Here is a 15,548-nt window from a genome sequence, read left to right as displayed (position 1 = left end):
TTTTCTGTATATCCTTATACACTCCTGGGAGCCCTTTTAGTGTTTTATATATTTTCTGTTTCTATTTATGAGCTCCTTCAATCAATCAATTAATTAGTGAATGTTTATTAAGTGCCTTATACATGCCAGGAACTTGCTAGGTGCTGAGCAAACCAATATAAAGAGTAAAGAAATCCCTGTTCTCAGGGAGTTTACATTCTAAGAGGGAGGCAAATACATACATTTATATAAATGAGAATTTACATAAATAAACAAGGTCACCAAATACAAAACGGTTAGGAAGGTAAGATAATAACAATAGAGAGGACCAGGAGAGGCTTAAGAGAGAAGATAAGGCTTAAATTGTGTCTGGAAGGAGGAAAATTTTTTCTCTGAAGTGGAAATAAGAAGAGAGGCCATTTCAGACATGTGGAATGGCCAGGGCAAAGATATGGAGTGCCATGTGTGAGAAGGAAAGGTCATTCTGGTGAGAGTTGCTGAATAGTGGGTGGGGAGAGTCAATTCCAGTTAGACTAGAGAGAGGGGTGGGGGTCAGGTTGTGAAGGGCTTTAAAAGCTAAACAGAGGCACTTACATATGATTCCAGAGGCAACAGGAGACACTAGATTTATTACATGGTCAGGCCTCTGCTTAAGAAAAATCCCTTTGGCAACTGAGTGACTAAATAAAATTGGGGAGACACTTAGGCAAGGAGGTAGACTACAAAGCGAATCTAGGTGAGGTGAGAGGGACTGGCCTGAAATGGTGGCTGAGAAGAAAGGGGTTTGCATGTATAAGATGTTGTGAAGGTAGAATTCGACAAGATTTGGCAGCTAAATGGAAATGTGGGATTAAGTGAGAAGTTAAGGTTCTGAATCTGAGAGTGTGGAAGAATGGTGATGAAGAGAGCTGGGTTTTAGGGAAAAATATTAAATTCTCTTTTGGACAAGTTGAGATAGCTTTAGTACAGCTAGTTTGAGATCTCCAACCATCTTCATTAGTTATTTTTTCAATTATTTTGCATATTTTGCATTTTTCATAGTGTCAAATAAAGACCACCCCATACCTGATATACAGATTGTACATCAATGGCTGTTCTTCAGGGAGGGCCTTTCTAGTTCTAGAATTTTATGTTCTATGATTCTCTGGAAGATTTGAAATAGAGGCTTTCTAAGGGTCTTTGTTTTACTTGTAAAACAACTATTTAATATAATATTATTTAGCACTGAGGACTTTATAGTTTCTTGATGAAGGGCTAGAAATGGCAAAGCATATACAACAAAAAAAATGAAAATAGGAGAAGGTAAAAAACAAAAGTTTAGCTTCCATTAAACATGATTCATGTAAACTAAAGGCACATGGATGAAAGAAGAAGTCATGCACTAGGACCTTTGGCAATAAAGGTCAGCCTGGCACTATTATTTAATACTTAAGTGGTAGTGAATTTCCCCATCACTTCTTCCAATAGAAGATGGATGACTCTTTTTCAAGGATCCATTATGTCATAGAAGGAAGAATTCCTTTGAATAACAATGATAATAATATTCACATAGCATTTGAAATTTTACAAAGTATTTTGTTTACAATAGAAATGTAGCAGTGCAAGTTTATTATGCTAGTTTAATTAAGGATCAGGAAGTGTAAATAATTTGCTCAGGTCCACAGTTAGTAAATATTAAAGCCAGGTTTTGAGATCAAGATTCTATCAGTGTTTGTCCTATGACACCATGCTCAATAGGGGTAGATTATGTGATCTTTGAAATCCCTTTATATTTGGAAAATTCTTTGATCCAAAGAATTCTACTCTGCTAAAAACTCAACTCATGGACAGCCAGAGGGATATTGGCAAGAAAAATGCAGCACTAAAAGTTGTTTATCTAAACACAGATAGATCTTTATATTCATCCAACTATAAGAAGATTTGGTCTCTGCAGCTTCTATCTCAAGCTCGGGTAAGGTAGCTAGTAAACACTACTTGCTTTAATTTCTTTTAATACCAGATTTCACTGGGCACGATGACAAGATCAGGGCAGAGGACTTGATCACCCTCCAGAAAACTCTTTTAAAATCAGCTTAACCAACCAAGCTCTGCTCTCCAAATCACAAGACCTCAGAGTTGGAAGAGAATCTAGAAACTATCTACTACAATCTACACCAGGCCAAAAATTCTCTCTATGTCACTAAAAAAAGTCACTCAGCCTTCTCATATAGTCTTCTAGTGAAAGGGAATCCTCTGTTTCCCAAGAAAGCCCATAAGACTTTTGGAAAGCACTCATTGTTAAATAAGTTTTTTCTTACATTGAAGCAAAATCTGCGTATTTACAAGTTTTCCCTTTTGGGGTCAAGCAGAACAAAGTTAATTCCTTTTCTCCAAGATAGCTCTTCAAATATTTAAAGACAGCTCTCCTACCCCCCATTCTTCACTTCTGATCGCAGCTTTTTCTTCTCATGATGAATCTGATCAAGGAACCATTGTTAATCTATGAATATTGAACTTCTAACTAACAAAAGGGAAGGGACATCCAATGAAGAAATGGGAAGTTGAAAATGTTAGACCTTCTCTGCCCTGGTTTGACTAGACTATCAGGAGGGCAAGAATGGAAGAAGGTTAAGCTGATGTTGGAGGATGGGAGGAAACAGCAAATATTGTCAATAGCCCTGAAGAAGGCACCAGCTTAGTGCTAGCATTCCCTCCCTCCATCTCTCTGTATGTTTCTATCTCTCTCTTTTATACACACACACACACACACACACACACACACACACACACACACACAAACACACAAACACACAGGCAGCTCATAAAAAAGGTAGATAGATGCAGGGCTTCTTAGCTAGTGTTTGATACTGGTCTTGTGACACTGCTTATGTCAATCATTTTATGTCAAAAAAAGAATAAGAAGATTAAGAATCAGAAGAACAAGAATAAGAAGGTAGAACCTTCTCTCACTGCAGCAGAGCAGCTATAAGGGCTGGGTGTGCTTGGGAATTGTTCTTTCTATGTGTGCTGTCTGTACATACTGTATGTCCCCCTGGGTGGTCCTACTAATCTGTACAAGTCCAGTATTCACGCACTACTGGGGATAGGAAAACCAACTATGTCTGTCACAAAGTCATCAACAGTTGCTTTCTTGACACAGATTGTGAGTCCTTAAGTTATGTCTATGTCCAAGGTAGGACTACTCAGGCAGGTATCATTGAACACTGATATCTTCTGTGGAATGGCTTAGGATATTTGTGAAGCTATCCATCCTTCAGAAAGCATAGTTTTGCTTTCAGTGACAGGAAGAGTACAACTGCTAATTTAGATCCTTTGATCTTTGAAATTCTCCTCTATCTCCACTAAATGCCTTCTTCCTTTGAGAGCCACTGAACCGCTTCCCCCACTAACCAGGTCAATGCAGGACATATATGACAAGGCTCCTAACTCCTTCCCCTCTTCATTTTCCTTAGCCTTCTTCTAGTGCACCAGACATTACTTTCCTTGGTTCCTAAGATCACTGAAAGGGTAAGGCTGTGTTCTGTTCATAGGACTGGTCCTAGAGAGAACCAAGGCCAAATGGAATGGGAGAATATTTAATGGGAGAATGGGAGAACATTTGCTCCAGGCACAAATCTTGCCCTCTCCTTGGGATACCTTGAACGAGGTAGTCCGTAGCTTCACTCTCCACCTCAGGGCTGAGCTGTCTGGTTTTCTGAAGGTATTTTAGGACAAAAACATTGGGGGCAAAATGGATCATATTTTGCTCTCCACAGCCAAAGGGCAGTCGTAGAAGGTTATCGAGATGATTCAGAGTTGGGCCCATTACGTCTCCTAACAGAAACAAAAGAGAAACTTGATGTAAATGGACACTCTTATCATGCTCCCTTTGCCTACAAGTTCCCGCCACCCTCTACAATAACTGTAATAATCCTCAATAGAAAGCACTCCTTGATCCCTCCTTCTGGGATGAACATCTTTTTCTTCTGATCCACCCATAACATTTTGTTGACAACTCTCTTATGCATTTATCCTTTTTTGTACTATAGTTATTTATACAATGGCACGTCCATGAAACACAATGTTAGGTGAAATAACATTGAAGGATGCAGTGAAGAACATTTCAGGAGAACTTTCTCTTATGGTGAATGAGTTTTTTGGGCTCTGGACCTACGATTTTATTAGTGTAGAGAACTCCCAGGAAGCAAACTCCCTCTCTCAATACAGACTGGCACTTTTTCTGCAACTCAAGATCCCAGAGAGTTGCCTGGGTACTGAGAGGTTAGGGGACTGGCCTGGTATAGTAAGGCCCATTTGAATGTGAACTTCTATAAGGAAGGCAAGGTTTTTATTTTGTTTTCATATTATCAGTGCCTAGCAGAGTTCAAATAAATGCTTGATAAAACTGGTGAATTGAATTATTCTTTCCCTGCCTTGTCCCAGTAGAATGGAAGTTTCTTGAGGGAAGGAATCTTATCATACATATTCACTTTATTTCTGTATGCCTCATAGTTAAATGAAAAACCTTGCATAGAGTATGTTTTCAGAAAATAAGGGATTGAATCAAGTTCAACTTGGGCTGCTGGTTGTTCCTTGAATTAAACTCTGAGAAGGTAGTGGAATGGAGGCAAGACTCCAGACGAACCTAGGAAAGGTTTCCAAAAGGGTAAAAAAAAACTCTGGTAAACTTCCCAAGTTGGTTTTAAAATAACTTAGTGTGTTCTCTTTTCCCTCTTATAAAATAACACAAAAGATCAAAAGATTCAGAACATTGGTCTTTGGGGGAAAAACTCAATTCCCTGCTGCTGGTATTTCTCACAAAAAAAGTTTCCATTAAAGGCATCATAAGGAGGTCCACAAGTCCAGGATCAACTAAGAGAACCTTTAAAAATGGCTGGTTAGATTCTAATGACAGCCAAATTCTGAAGGCAGACTAAGGTGGATGCAGGCAGGAAATAGGAAGTAGGAAAGCCTTTGAGTATGTTATAAGCTCACCAGACCCTTCAGCTGGGGCTATGCAGGTGAAAAATTCTAAAATTCGAATCGAAACTTATGCATCACAAAGTGATACTTCCAAAAAAAAAAAAAAAGAAAGAAAGAAAAAGAAAAGAAAAAGAAAATCAGCAATCTCAATGCAAGAGAACATGTGGCAAAAAAAATCCATAATAACAGTTATTACCCTATGCAAAACTGGGATGTTCACTGAAAACATGCTCCTTATACCCATTCTATGTGGGAGTCTGGCAAAGACAATTCTCTTCATTTTACAGGTGAGCAAACAGAGAAGATTGTTTCTGGAACTTATCTAGAGTCACTCAGCTAGTCTGCCAGTGGAAATCAGAATTCTGTCCTGGTATCCTGCTTCTTCTCTGACCTTCCCTCCTGGGCTTCAGCTTCCCCACATTAACCAGGAACTGTGAGAGCTTCCCCAGGCTGATGGATAATTTTTACTGGCCTTATCCCCAGGGAGTTATACAACTGTAGTATCTCTTTGTACAATTAAGGGAACTTGTTCAGGGCCTGGGCCTTCAAGGAGCTCTACCTCTGCATTGTTTCATGGCTGACACAGCCCTGCTGTCCTGTTGTGAATATGTATTTACCTCAGGATCAAGAAAATAGAGATAAACATTACTTTCTTCTGTGTTCCTGGGAGAGAATCAGTCCCTAGTAAAGTCTTAATGATCTTTGGGTGGCAAAAGGGACTTGGCAGACTGGTCAGAGTATCTGCATTTATCAAAGATGGCAACCTCTGATGGGAACTTGCCCCAGATGAGTCAAGCTAAACCTCCTCTAGCCCCTTATTTTTTAGTGAGGATTACCAAGGACTTATCCACACACATGGCAGACCAAATCATGTGTGCCTGATTGGAAAAGGAAGAGTGAATCTACTGGGGATTTCTATCTAATAGGATGTCTGATTTAAATCCAGTAAAATGCTGCTTGTTTCCATTAATTTTATGTGGCATAAGGTACCTATTATGGATGCAGTTGCTCTTTCTGATCCAGGAATCACATTAAGTGGGACTCCAAGGGTAAATGCTTCATTGTGGTTTTCATCAGTCTCCTCTTTCCTCCAGATCTTGTATTCTCCCATGGACCCCCATCCCGTTGAGAAACCAATGTACTTCACCTCTACTGGCTTGGAAAGGCCCCACTCTACAATGACAGATTCATTGGATGGTTCGATCCCATGGCCTACCTGCAAAAAAATGGTGAGTCTGATGTTTCCAGGCAGAAAATGCAGCGACTATTGGTTTAGTTCCTATAGTTCCTATAGGCTCTTTCCCCCAAGAAACTGGCTAGAGATCCCTGTGTCAATATTTCAAGGATCCATGGATGTTTTTGGTATGAGTTAACTCCCTCTACCAATTCAGATAACAACTCTTCTTTCCCTTGGGAGAAGACCATCACAAGTTGTGGCTGAAACTTCCCCACAATTTAGTGACCAACAGCTCTCTGGGGATGAATTTCTCCCTTTAGCTAGGCTTGTCTTTAAATTGTCCCATGCAGGACCTACACTCTATGCATTTCCAGACCAAAAGACCCTACCAAACTTATTCTCTGACAATAGAAGCTTCAAATACACTTCAAAACATGTTAGGGTCACCTATCAGGAAGATGCTTCTCAATAATGTCCTTAGCCGATAGGTACAATTTTTGCCAACCCAGGTGCACCCATCTAAGTGCTCAGAAAGGCAAGTGACATTGCTTTATATCAATGGCCAAGGGGAAATGTATAATAATAATAATAATAGTCCAAGCATCAGCAGTTTCATCAGTGTGGGGAGCTCCTGCACTAACTCATAGAATGACCTTTCTGCAACCTGGAATTCAATTTTGGGAATTTTAGTAAAAAAAAAAATGCCTCAACCTACAACCAGCCTAGAAATAAGCCTCTCAGAAAGCATAGTCATTGGGAAGCCAGGGTCACTTCCATGTCTCAAGACACTGAGTGAAGCCTTTAATGAAGGTAACATTGTATTTTTATGTGGTGCTCTATGGTTTATTAAGCCTAGAGTTAGAAGGAATATGACCTCAGACACTTATTAGCTGCATGATTCTGGGGACTTAAACCTTCTCTGCCTTAGTTTCCTCACTTATAAAACAAACTGGTGAAAGAAATGGTCAACTACTCCTGTCTCTTTGTCCCCAAAAGTCCCAAACAGGGTCACAAAGTGTCAGATATGACTGAGAACAACTAAACAACAGCAATGGTTTACCAAGAGCTGATCTTACAAACAACCCCTGGATGTTAAATGGCACAAATATCATACCCATTTTTACAAATAAGAAACCTAGAGTTCAAGGTCAGATCATCTGTAAACATTTACAAAGCTGCTGGGATTTAAACTGAGAAATTTTTTACTAAGTCCCGTATTCTTATTACAATACCATATGAACAAAAATCATATAATCTCATTAAATGGCAAAAAGCAATTTAAAATCAAAAGTCCCTGAATCCTACTGGGAAAATAAGAAGCAGCAAGGTGATTTTATCCAAAATTCATTACCTGGATAATTCCATTTTTCCAGCTGATCCAAAAAGTCCGGAATTCATCCCAAGAGAGAATTCCAATTGTGTCTACACTAGCCACAGGGTCACCCATTTTGCTCAAGGAAATCCATGTCTTGGAATTTTGGTGCCCTCCAATGACAATCTCTATCATCTCTGCTGTGTCATGGGAACCAGATGACAGTGCAAAATGGGCATCATTGTGAGCTTTCACAGCAACATCAAAGTGGGTCATACGCAGTGGCTTCTGAACATATTGGTACTCGTATTTATTCGGAGTTGAAATGTGAATTTTCTCTAGTCAAGGAAAAAAAAGAAGAAGTGCAATTTTGCAAGATGGCCACAAGCCTGTCCTCAAGTCTTTCCAGCTCTGCAGGACCCACTGGAACTTGGAATTCTCTGGCAGAACCTCCAGAGCACAATGAGGGACTGGAGGATTGTCTTAGTGGAAGACTTGAGGGAAATATACACTTTTTAAAATGGTATGTTTCAAAGATTTCCTGGGGTAATTTTTGCAATTCATGCCAGTCTAGCCTGCCCTGCATCAGGTCTCTGATTCTGTTAAGAACCAAGTCTGTACAAGAAGCTCATCATACAGTAGAATTTTAATTTTTCAAGCCTACATACGCTGCTAGAGTTTCAGGCCCATGAGGGAAGAGACTTTGTAATTCCCATCATTCCTAGATTTTGTGATTCCCTTATCAGCTGATACAATGAATTTTGGGTCACTGTTAGATTATTTGAATTTTTAAAAAAGTCTCTTCACTGCTATAAAGATACTCTCTTAGCTCCTCAAAAACACCAGACTAGTAGCTTGTTCTCTCTTCATGTCTTCCTGACCCAAACTACCTCCAGAATAGGACAAGCTATAGCAACTGAGGAGAAGGATAAAGGAGGAGATCTGGTCTGATTAGATCAATTCAAAAGTTCTTATCACTTCCCTTCAGAAAGGTAAAGGATATGGAGCTATCTCTGCCTTCTATATAGCCCCTACCAGCCTTCTTTATCTTCCTTCTACACAGATCCCTCACTTTACAAGATGGTCTTTTGTCACTTCTTTTCCCTTTGAAGATGAAATGTACATTTTAAGCTGATTGTACCCAAATAAAAGGCTGGGAGGGACACACAAGCCATGAGGGATAGCCTTTGGGCTCATAATTGCTCCTCAGATCTCTGGGGCTGGTCCTGTCTTTAGTTACTCTGTGCACCTAATAAACAATATATAATTTTTATTCCAGGTTTACTCTAGATATTGAAATTCTACGGTTTGATAGTTTGCATAACTGAAGTAGGACCGTGGCTATCGAAGTTAGAATCTGCTAAGGAAAGGAACATGTTAGCAGATTCTGACTTCTACCTGCCAAATCAACTGGCAACTTGTGTAACTGATAATACACTTTCCTTTTTTTTCTATGATAAATATTTTTTAAAGTTGTCTTTCAGTAATTTGTAATCTTATTGATAAGTTAAGATAATCAGCATAAGGTGTTTAGGCCTAATTTAACAGTGGATATTTGCCAAGTAACTTAATTCTATTAAGGGTTAGTCAGAGTAAGTTAAAAACAAAGTATATATTTTATTCAAAGACAACCATATTAGAACTTTTTTTGCCTCTGGGAAAAATGCTGAAGCCTGATTGATAACTTTGTTGAGTCAGAGGAATGTCATTTTTTAATACAGTTGGTCAACAAGCATTTATTAATGCTTGTTTATTAATTTATTAATGCTTTTTATATGCCAGACATTGTACATGCTATAATTAGAACTACGACTTACCATTGGGGCAGAAGAATACACTATAGGTATATTCTCTTGCTAGTCCTTCTGGCTAGAAGTAAAAAGAAAGACAGTGAGTGAACGATGATTGGGAGTAATACTTACAGGGAAGAATCTCTTATTTAAACTTATGGCGCACACAGAATCTTAGCAATTGCCAAGAGTGTACCAAGTGTTTCACCAGTATCTTCCTAATGAGGTAAGGGTCATTGTTTCCATCCCAGAAAACATAAAAAAAGCTTTAGTGGAAAAGACCTTAGAACCCAGAACACGAGATGGACATCTTAGTTAGAAGAAACCCAAATATCATTCTATCCAACCTCAATGTGCTCTGGACAAAGGCAACTGGAGCTCAGAGAGAGAAAATCACTTGCCCAAAGTCACCCAGATATGTCTTACTGTAGAAGTAAATTTACCCTTTCAATATCTAATTTCAATCATGATTTCTATCAAATAGGGTTACAAAGAGTCAGACATGACTGAAATGACTGAACAATAATGAACTCTGTCTCTGTCTCTGTGTCTGTGTCTTTTTCTTTCTGTCTCTCAGGATTGAGGAAAAATATGATAGCTATCTTCAAATAATAAAGGCTTATTATGTTATTATTACATATTATCTATGCTATTATGTATATATCATACATTGTTATGTATTATTTTTTCTGCTTGGTCCCAGAAGGCAGAACTAGCAGCAATAGGTAGAAGTTGCAAAAGGACAAATTTAGGCTTGATGTCAGACTGGCACTTCCTAATAATCAGTTATTGAAAACGAGAATGATCTGTGACTGAAAATCATGGGCTTCTCTTCCTTAGATGTCTTTAGGGAAATGCTATAAATGGCCACCAAGGTCCCTTTTAACTCTTAACATTCAATGATTGGTCCAGTGACTTACCAGGAATTACAGAGTGATTCAATGGAAGAGCTGGGATCTGAAGTTAGATCTTTATACATTGATTCCTGTTTCCTATACCTGCAGCCTCCTTGACCTATTCTGGCCTATTGTGATTTAGCACTGAGTATGTAACAGAGATGGTGCAGTAGATTCTCACAGAGCTTGATAGAAGGAAAGAATGGAGAAATCAGATTTTGCCTAGATATTCACTATGACTTGTTAATAACCTATGGGATCCCCACTAACACAACTCATTACCAAGTGCACGGGGGAGCTGTACTAGTTCTGGGCATATTTTCTCCTCCCCACACAAAGCAAACTCAGGAGCAGCTGGGCAAGCAGTTTGGGTGCTATAAACAAGGGAAATTTGGACGCAGGTTGTATAAACAAATAGCATTTCTACAACTGATCAGACCACAGGTTTTAAATGTGCTCTACTTCCTGTTTGTTTCCTGTCCACTTGAAGAACCCTTTTCCACTTGGTGGCAGGGGACTGGAGATGGACACATTCCTAATAAAATCATACATTCAGCTCAGATGAACACAGGATGTCAAGTCAACAGTACTCCAAATAATTTTACAATTACAACTGGGAGTTCGGCACAACAAATAATGTGACTCTGGCCGGGCCACAGCCCTAATTGAAAACATTTGTAAAATTCATCCCTACAGGATAACAACTATTCCTCAAACACAGCTGCAAGTTAGGGAAGAAAGGTTCATTGTAGCTGTGGTTCTAAGACAGGATACATTAGCGAATACTGAAAGTTACTTAAAAGGAGATACAGAATCCACAGTATTGGATTTCTGTATTTCCTTCTTCACCTAAAATCCACCTGAAATGTTTTCTGCGGTGATTATACAAATAATTGACAATGACTCTAATAAGAACAGCATTGTAAAGTTTGCAAGGTGTTTTCCTGAAAACAGCAAGTGGGTTAGGTGACTATTATTATTCTCATTTTAAAATGAAATCCAGGGGTTAAATGACTTGGTCAGGATCACAAGGCTATCAAGTGTCTTTTAAGTGTACTGACTCCAACCTTGGATCCTGTGGTGTAAGGGAATGCAGCACTAGACCAAGAGTTAGCAGGATTTGAGTTCAAATTCTATTTGGTACTGACTGACTATGTGACTGTGGACAAGTCTCATACCTCTCTCCTTTCCAGTTTCCTTATTTCACACACATACCCAACCCCTGCCCACCCTGCCCCACCTTTCAGTTGTTATAAGGATCAATTGAGAGAATAAAATAAAGCACCTTTAGGTACCATTAGGTAAATGTTTCTTACTATTATAACTACTTGTGTGGCTTTGGACACTTCACATCTATTTTAAAAATATCGTATTTTGTTTTACAATTACATGTAAACTTCATTTTTAACATTCATTTTTAAAATTTTTTGAGTTCCAAATTCTCTCCCTCCCTTCTTTCCTCTCATCCCCTCTCATTTGAGAAAGCAAAGCAATTTGATATAGACTGCACATGTGCAAAATATAACCCTTATCTATTAAAAAGGGGTCAAGGGAAAGAACCATGCACTCTTCCAGCACTAACTCCTATGATCAACAAATTTAATACTCTTTCAGCCTTAGCTTTTTGAAGGCTATCTTTAATGGAGTACAAGCTAAAGCAAGTCTTAGAGGAGAAATTATTCCCTTGTCCTCCTAATTTGCTTATAATATTACCTTTTATGTCTAAATTATGAACCCATTTCGATCTTATCTTGACATAGGGTGTTAAGTGCTGGTCAATGGAATAAACATTTATTAAAGACCTACTATGTGACAGGCTGTGCTAAGCCTGTAACAAACATCATCTCCTTTGATCCTCACCACAACTCTGCTATTATTATCCCCAGTTTATAGTTGAGAATACTGAGAAAATGGATTGCCAAGGATCACACAGCTTGTCAGTGGCTAAGGTTGAATTGGAGCCCAGCTCTCTCTCCACTGTCCCACCTAGATGCCTACCAAGCCAGAAAGGCTTGAAACCCCTGGATGGACTGGAGTCTGAGGGCTGGCTCTGACAAGTTCAGAGATCAGAGGATGGATGAGTGACAAGCAACAAGTATTTTCAAGCACACGAAGACCACATACTGAAGCCAAGAAGGAAATCTGCACAGACCCAACCACAGGTCCCTGAATGAAGTATATCCTTTCTCATTTAAGGAGCTCAAAGCATTTCAAATGGATTATGTGATTTCCTCCCATTCAGGAGCAGAATTTTGCTTCTATGATTTTATTGACAGGGAGTATTGCAAGGTGGGAATCTTGTTGCCTCAAGACATGGCTAGTTGTGTGACCATTGAGAAGTCCCTCTTTCTCAGCCTTAGTCTCTTGATTTGTATAATGAAGATAACAATATCTCTGGGCCCCACTTCCGAGTGGTTGTGAGGACCCACTTAAACTGCTTTGTAAACTTTAAAATGACATATATAAAGTGTCAATTATTATTATTGTAATTTTCTGTTATTTATGTCCAGATCACTTAAGATGGTAGCATCCATGTGGGAGACACAAGGAACCTGTATCTGAGAGAAAATATTTTATGTTCCTGATTTGGTGGATGGAAACAGCCTCTTTCCATTGACAGAATAGCAGGAACTGTTCACTTGCAGCATGGACACCATGTGCTATTCTGGGTAGAGGGAAGGCCTGTCTTGTCCTATGGCTCCAAGAAACAAGGCTGGAATTTTTTGATCTGTTTTGGTTGTCCTTCCTTTTCAATTCTGAGTGAAGGATTTGATTTGACTTGGATTGAGCTATGATGACCTTGGAGACAATATTACAGACTAGATATTATTGTCAGCCTAGCTGGGAAAGCCCTCAGAAGTCACAGTACTAGGATACAATGCAGGAGGGCTTCAGACTTGGAACTTGGTGGTATTATAATCATACAGGACCTGAGTTAAACTGAACCTAATCTTCCTTTCCTTGCCCCCTTTTCCCAGAAATGAGGCAGCACTAAGGGCATTAGGCACCCCAAATGTTGGAAGGGGACGTTTGCATGTTTGTTCTTGCTACACTTTAAAGCAAAGAATTCTTTGTAAAAATCAAATTTGTTAAATGGATAAATACAACTTAGGTGCTGGCTACTCTAGTAAAGCTAAAGCCAATAGCCGATACTAGCTATCCCTTAATCCCTTAAGGGTCTTGGTGGGTTACATTTATAAGCAGAGAAATCAACATACATAAAACTTTGACATGCTCTGGGACTGATTAATTGGCAAGATATATTTCAAGGGATTTTTTAAAAAATACTATGTGTTTATAAATACATAACCAGAAGGCATCATTTCTTCCTCCTGATTTTGATTAGCCACATTGCTTAATTAACAATTATTGTAAAGATTTAAGAATAATATTTTATTTTAGGAGGGGATGCAGAAAAATTGGCACACTAATGCATTGTTGGTGGAGTTGAAACCTAATCCATTCATTCTGAAGAGTGATTTGGAACTATACCCAAAGGGCTATCTAATCATGCAAACCCTTTGAATCAGAAGTGCCACTACTGAGATCGTAAAAGAGGGGGAAAGATCACATACTCAAAAATGTTTGCAGCAGGCTCTTTTTGTGGGGGCAAAGAATTGGAAAGTCAGTGAATGCCCATCAATTGGAGAATGGCTGAATAAATTATGGTATATGAATGCAATGGAATATTATTGTTCTATAAGAAATGATCAATAGGCTGATTTTGGAAAAGTCTCAAAAGACTTGCATGAATTAACACTGAGAGGACAGAAAGAGGAAAATATATAGTATAAAGTACATATATATATATACATATATATATATAAATAGTATAAAGTATATAGTAATAGCAACATTGTATGATGATCAGCTATGATAAGACTTAGTCATATAATGATACAAGACAATTCTAATCAACTTTGGATGAAAATGTCATCCATATCCAGAGAAAGAACTATGAAGACTGAATGAAGATTGAAGCATACTCTTTTCACCTTTTTTTTCTTTTGTTTTGTTTCTTTCTTTCTCGTGGTTCCCCTTTTTTTTTCCTGATTTGTCGTTCCCAACATGACTCCTATAGAAGTATGTTAAAAATGAATGTATACATAAAACCTATATCAGCTAATGTGAAGGTGGGGAAAGTAAGGGGAAAAAAACTGGAATTCAAAATTTCACAAAAGTGAATGTTGAAAATAATCTTTACATGTAATTGGAAAAATAAAATACTATTAAGTAAACAATAGTATTTTATAAAGCTCTATTTTGATGTCTATAATACTGAGAATACTGAAGAAAAGTAACTTGTAGTCAAGATTTATACTTTAGGTCTTCAAAATGATTATTTGATCTTTTTGTTCAAAGGGACTAACGTGTGCAGAGAGTTCATTGGCTCTGGCCAATGTAACTCTCCATATGGAAGATGCTGGGCAGCCTGCTTCTCGGAAAGTCCTATAACTGGATCCAATCTGCTAAACACATGGTGGGTGGTCAGCAGGCTCTTTGATTGACTGCAGTGGTAGAGCTGGGCCCCTTTTGGCCTAGTCTTAACTCTCATGGGTAGATCTCTGTTCTTGATTTGACCCTTTCACTGACAGTGTCTATTGAGAGACAATGGCATAGGAGGAGAAGATTTGGACATTTCCCTCCAAAGCAAACATGTGGCCCTGTGAATATGGGCCTTAGAATTTGTTCTTTTTTATTTTAGGTGATGGAAATGGAACCATTGACCATTGAAAAAAGTCACCTAAGCCTGGGAGTTAGGAATCCAGAAGTCTAAGAGTTTATAAGTCTAGTTAGTCCAACATTGTAGAACCTCCAGGGCTCAACTCAATTAAAATGAGGATTCATCCTGCAACAACAATTCATTTGGACATCTCTTAGTCTGGCAGAGTGAAACTACAGAGAATACTTGATATACTAACAAAAGTCTTGTGAAGATGGGGTATGCATTACTACCCCATTTTTCAGAAGAGCAAACTGAAATTCAGAGAAGGGAAAGTGATTTACTTATGGCTGAAGGCTTTGCATAGGACTGCTCTGTGTAACAATCTTAGCCAAGAGACAGAACCCTGAATTAAAACTCACATCTTCCAATCTCAAGATCCTTTCTATGATCCATTTCATTGTTTCTCACAGTAACATCCACAGATGATCATTTTCTTGTGTACTATACTCCAATGATATAAACACCCCCTTCCTTTATAAGACAGAATGAATATAACCCAAACTTCATGTTAATTATTTCAAACTGGAGGAACATTTCTGTTCTAGGGCATTTCTTCTCGTCTCATACCCAGTTCCCCTTGACAAAATACAGTTTTGTTTTTGTTTGTTTGTTTTTTCTGTGATAACCATTCAAATGCAAAAAGTTCCAAATGTGCTTTTATTCCACAATTGGCACAGGAGACAGAGAAAAACTGGGGGAATTGTTG

At 38.5% G+C, this 15,548-nt stretch overlaps 1 protein-coding gene across 1 annotated transcript in view; it reads right to left on the bottom strand.

The window, feature by feature from the left end:
• CPAMD8 (C3 and PZP like alpha-2-macroglobulin domain containing 8) overlaps positions 1-15,548 on the bottom strand; it is a 157,812-nt gene that overhangs the window by 69,205 nt on the left and 73,059 nt on the right. Inside the window, exons 23-26 of the mRNA XM_074305772.1 lie at positions 9,248-9,299; positions 7,470-7,768; positions 5,932-6,157; positions 3,616-3,792 (exon numbers count right to left, since the gene is read on the bottom strand). Of these exons, the coding sequence (XP_074161873.1) occupies positions 3,616-3,792; positions 5,932-6,157; positions 7,470-7,768; positions 9,248-9,299 (754 nt within the window). The remainder of the gene's footprint in view (positions 1-3,615; positions 3,793-5,931; positions 6,158-7,469; positions 7,769-9,247; positions 9,300-15,548) is intronic.

Source organism: Sminthopsis crassicaudata, chromosome 1, assembly GCF_048593235.1.
Source record: "Sminthopsis crassicaudata isolate SCR6 chromosome 1, ASM4859323v1, whole genome shotgun sequence".
Lineage (NCBI taxonomy): Eukaryota > Metazoa > Chordata > Mammalia > Dasyuromorphia > Dasyuridae > Sminthopsis > Sminthopsis crassicaudata.
The sequence above is the reverse complement of the archived record's forward strand: the minus strand, read 5'-3'. Positions and strand labels throughout refer to the sequence as shown.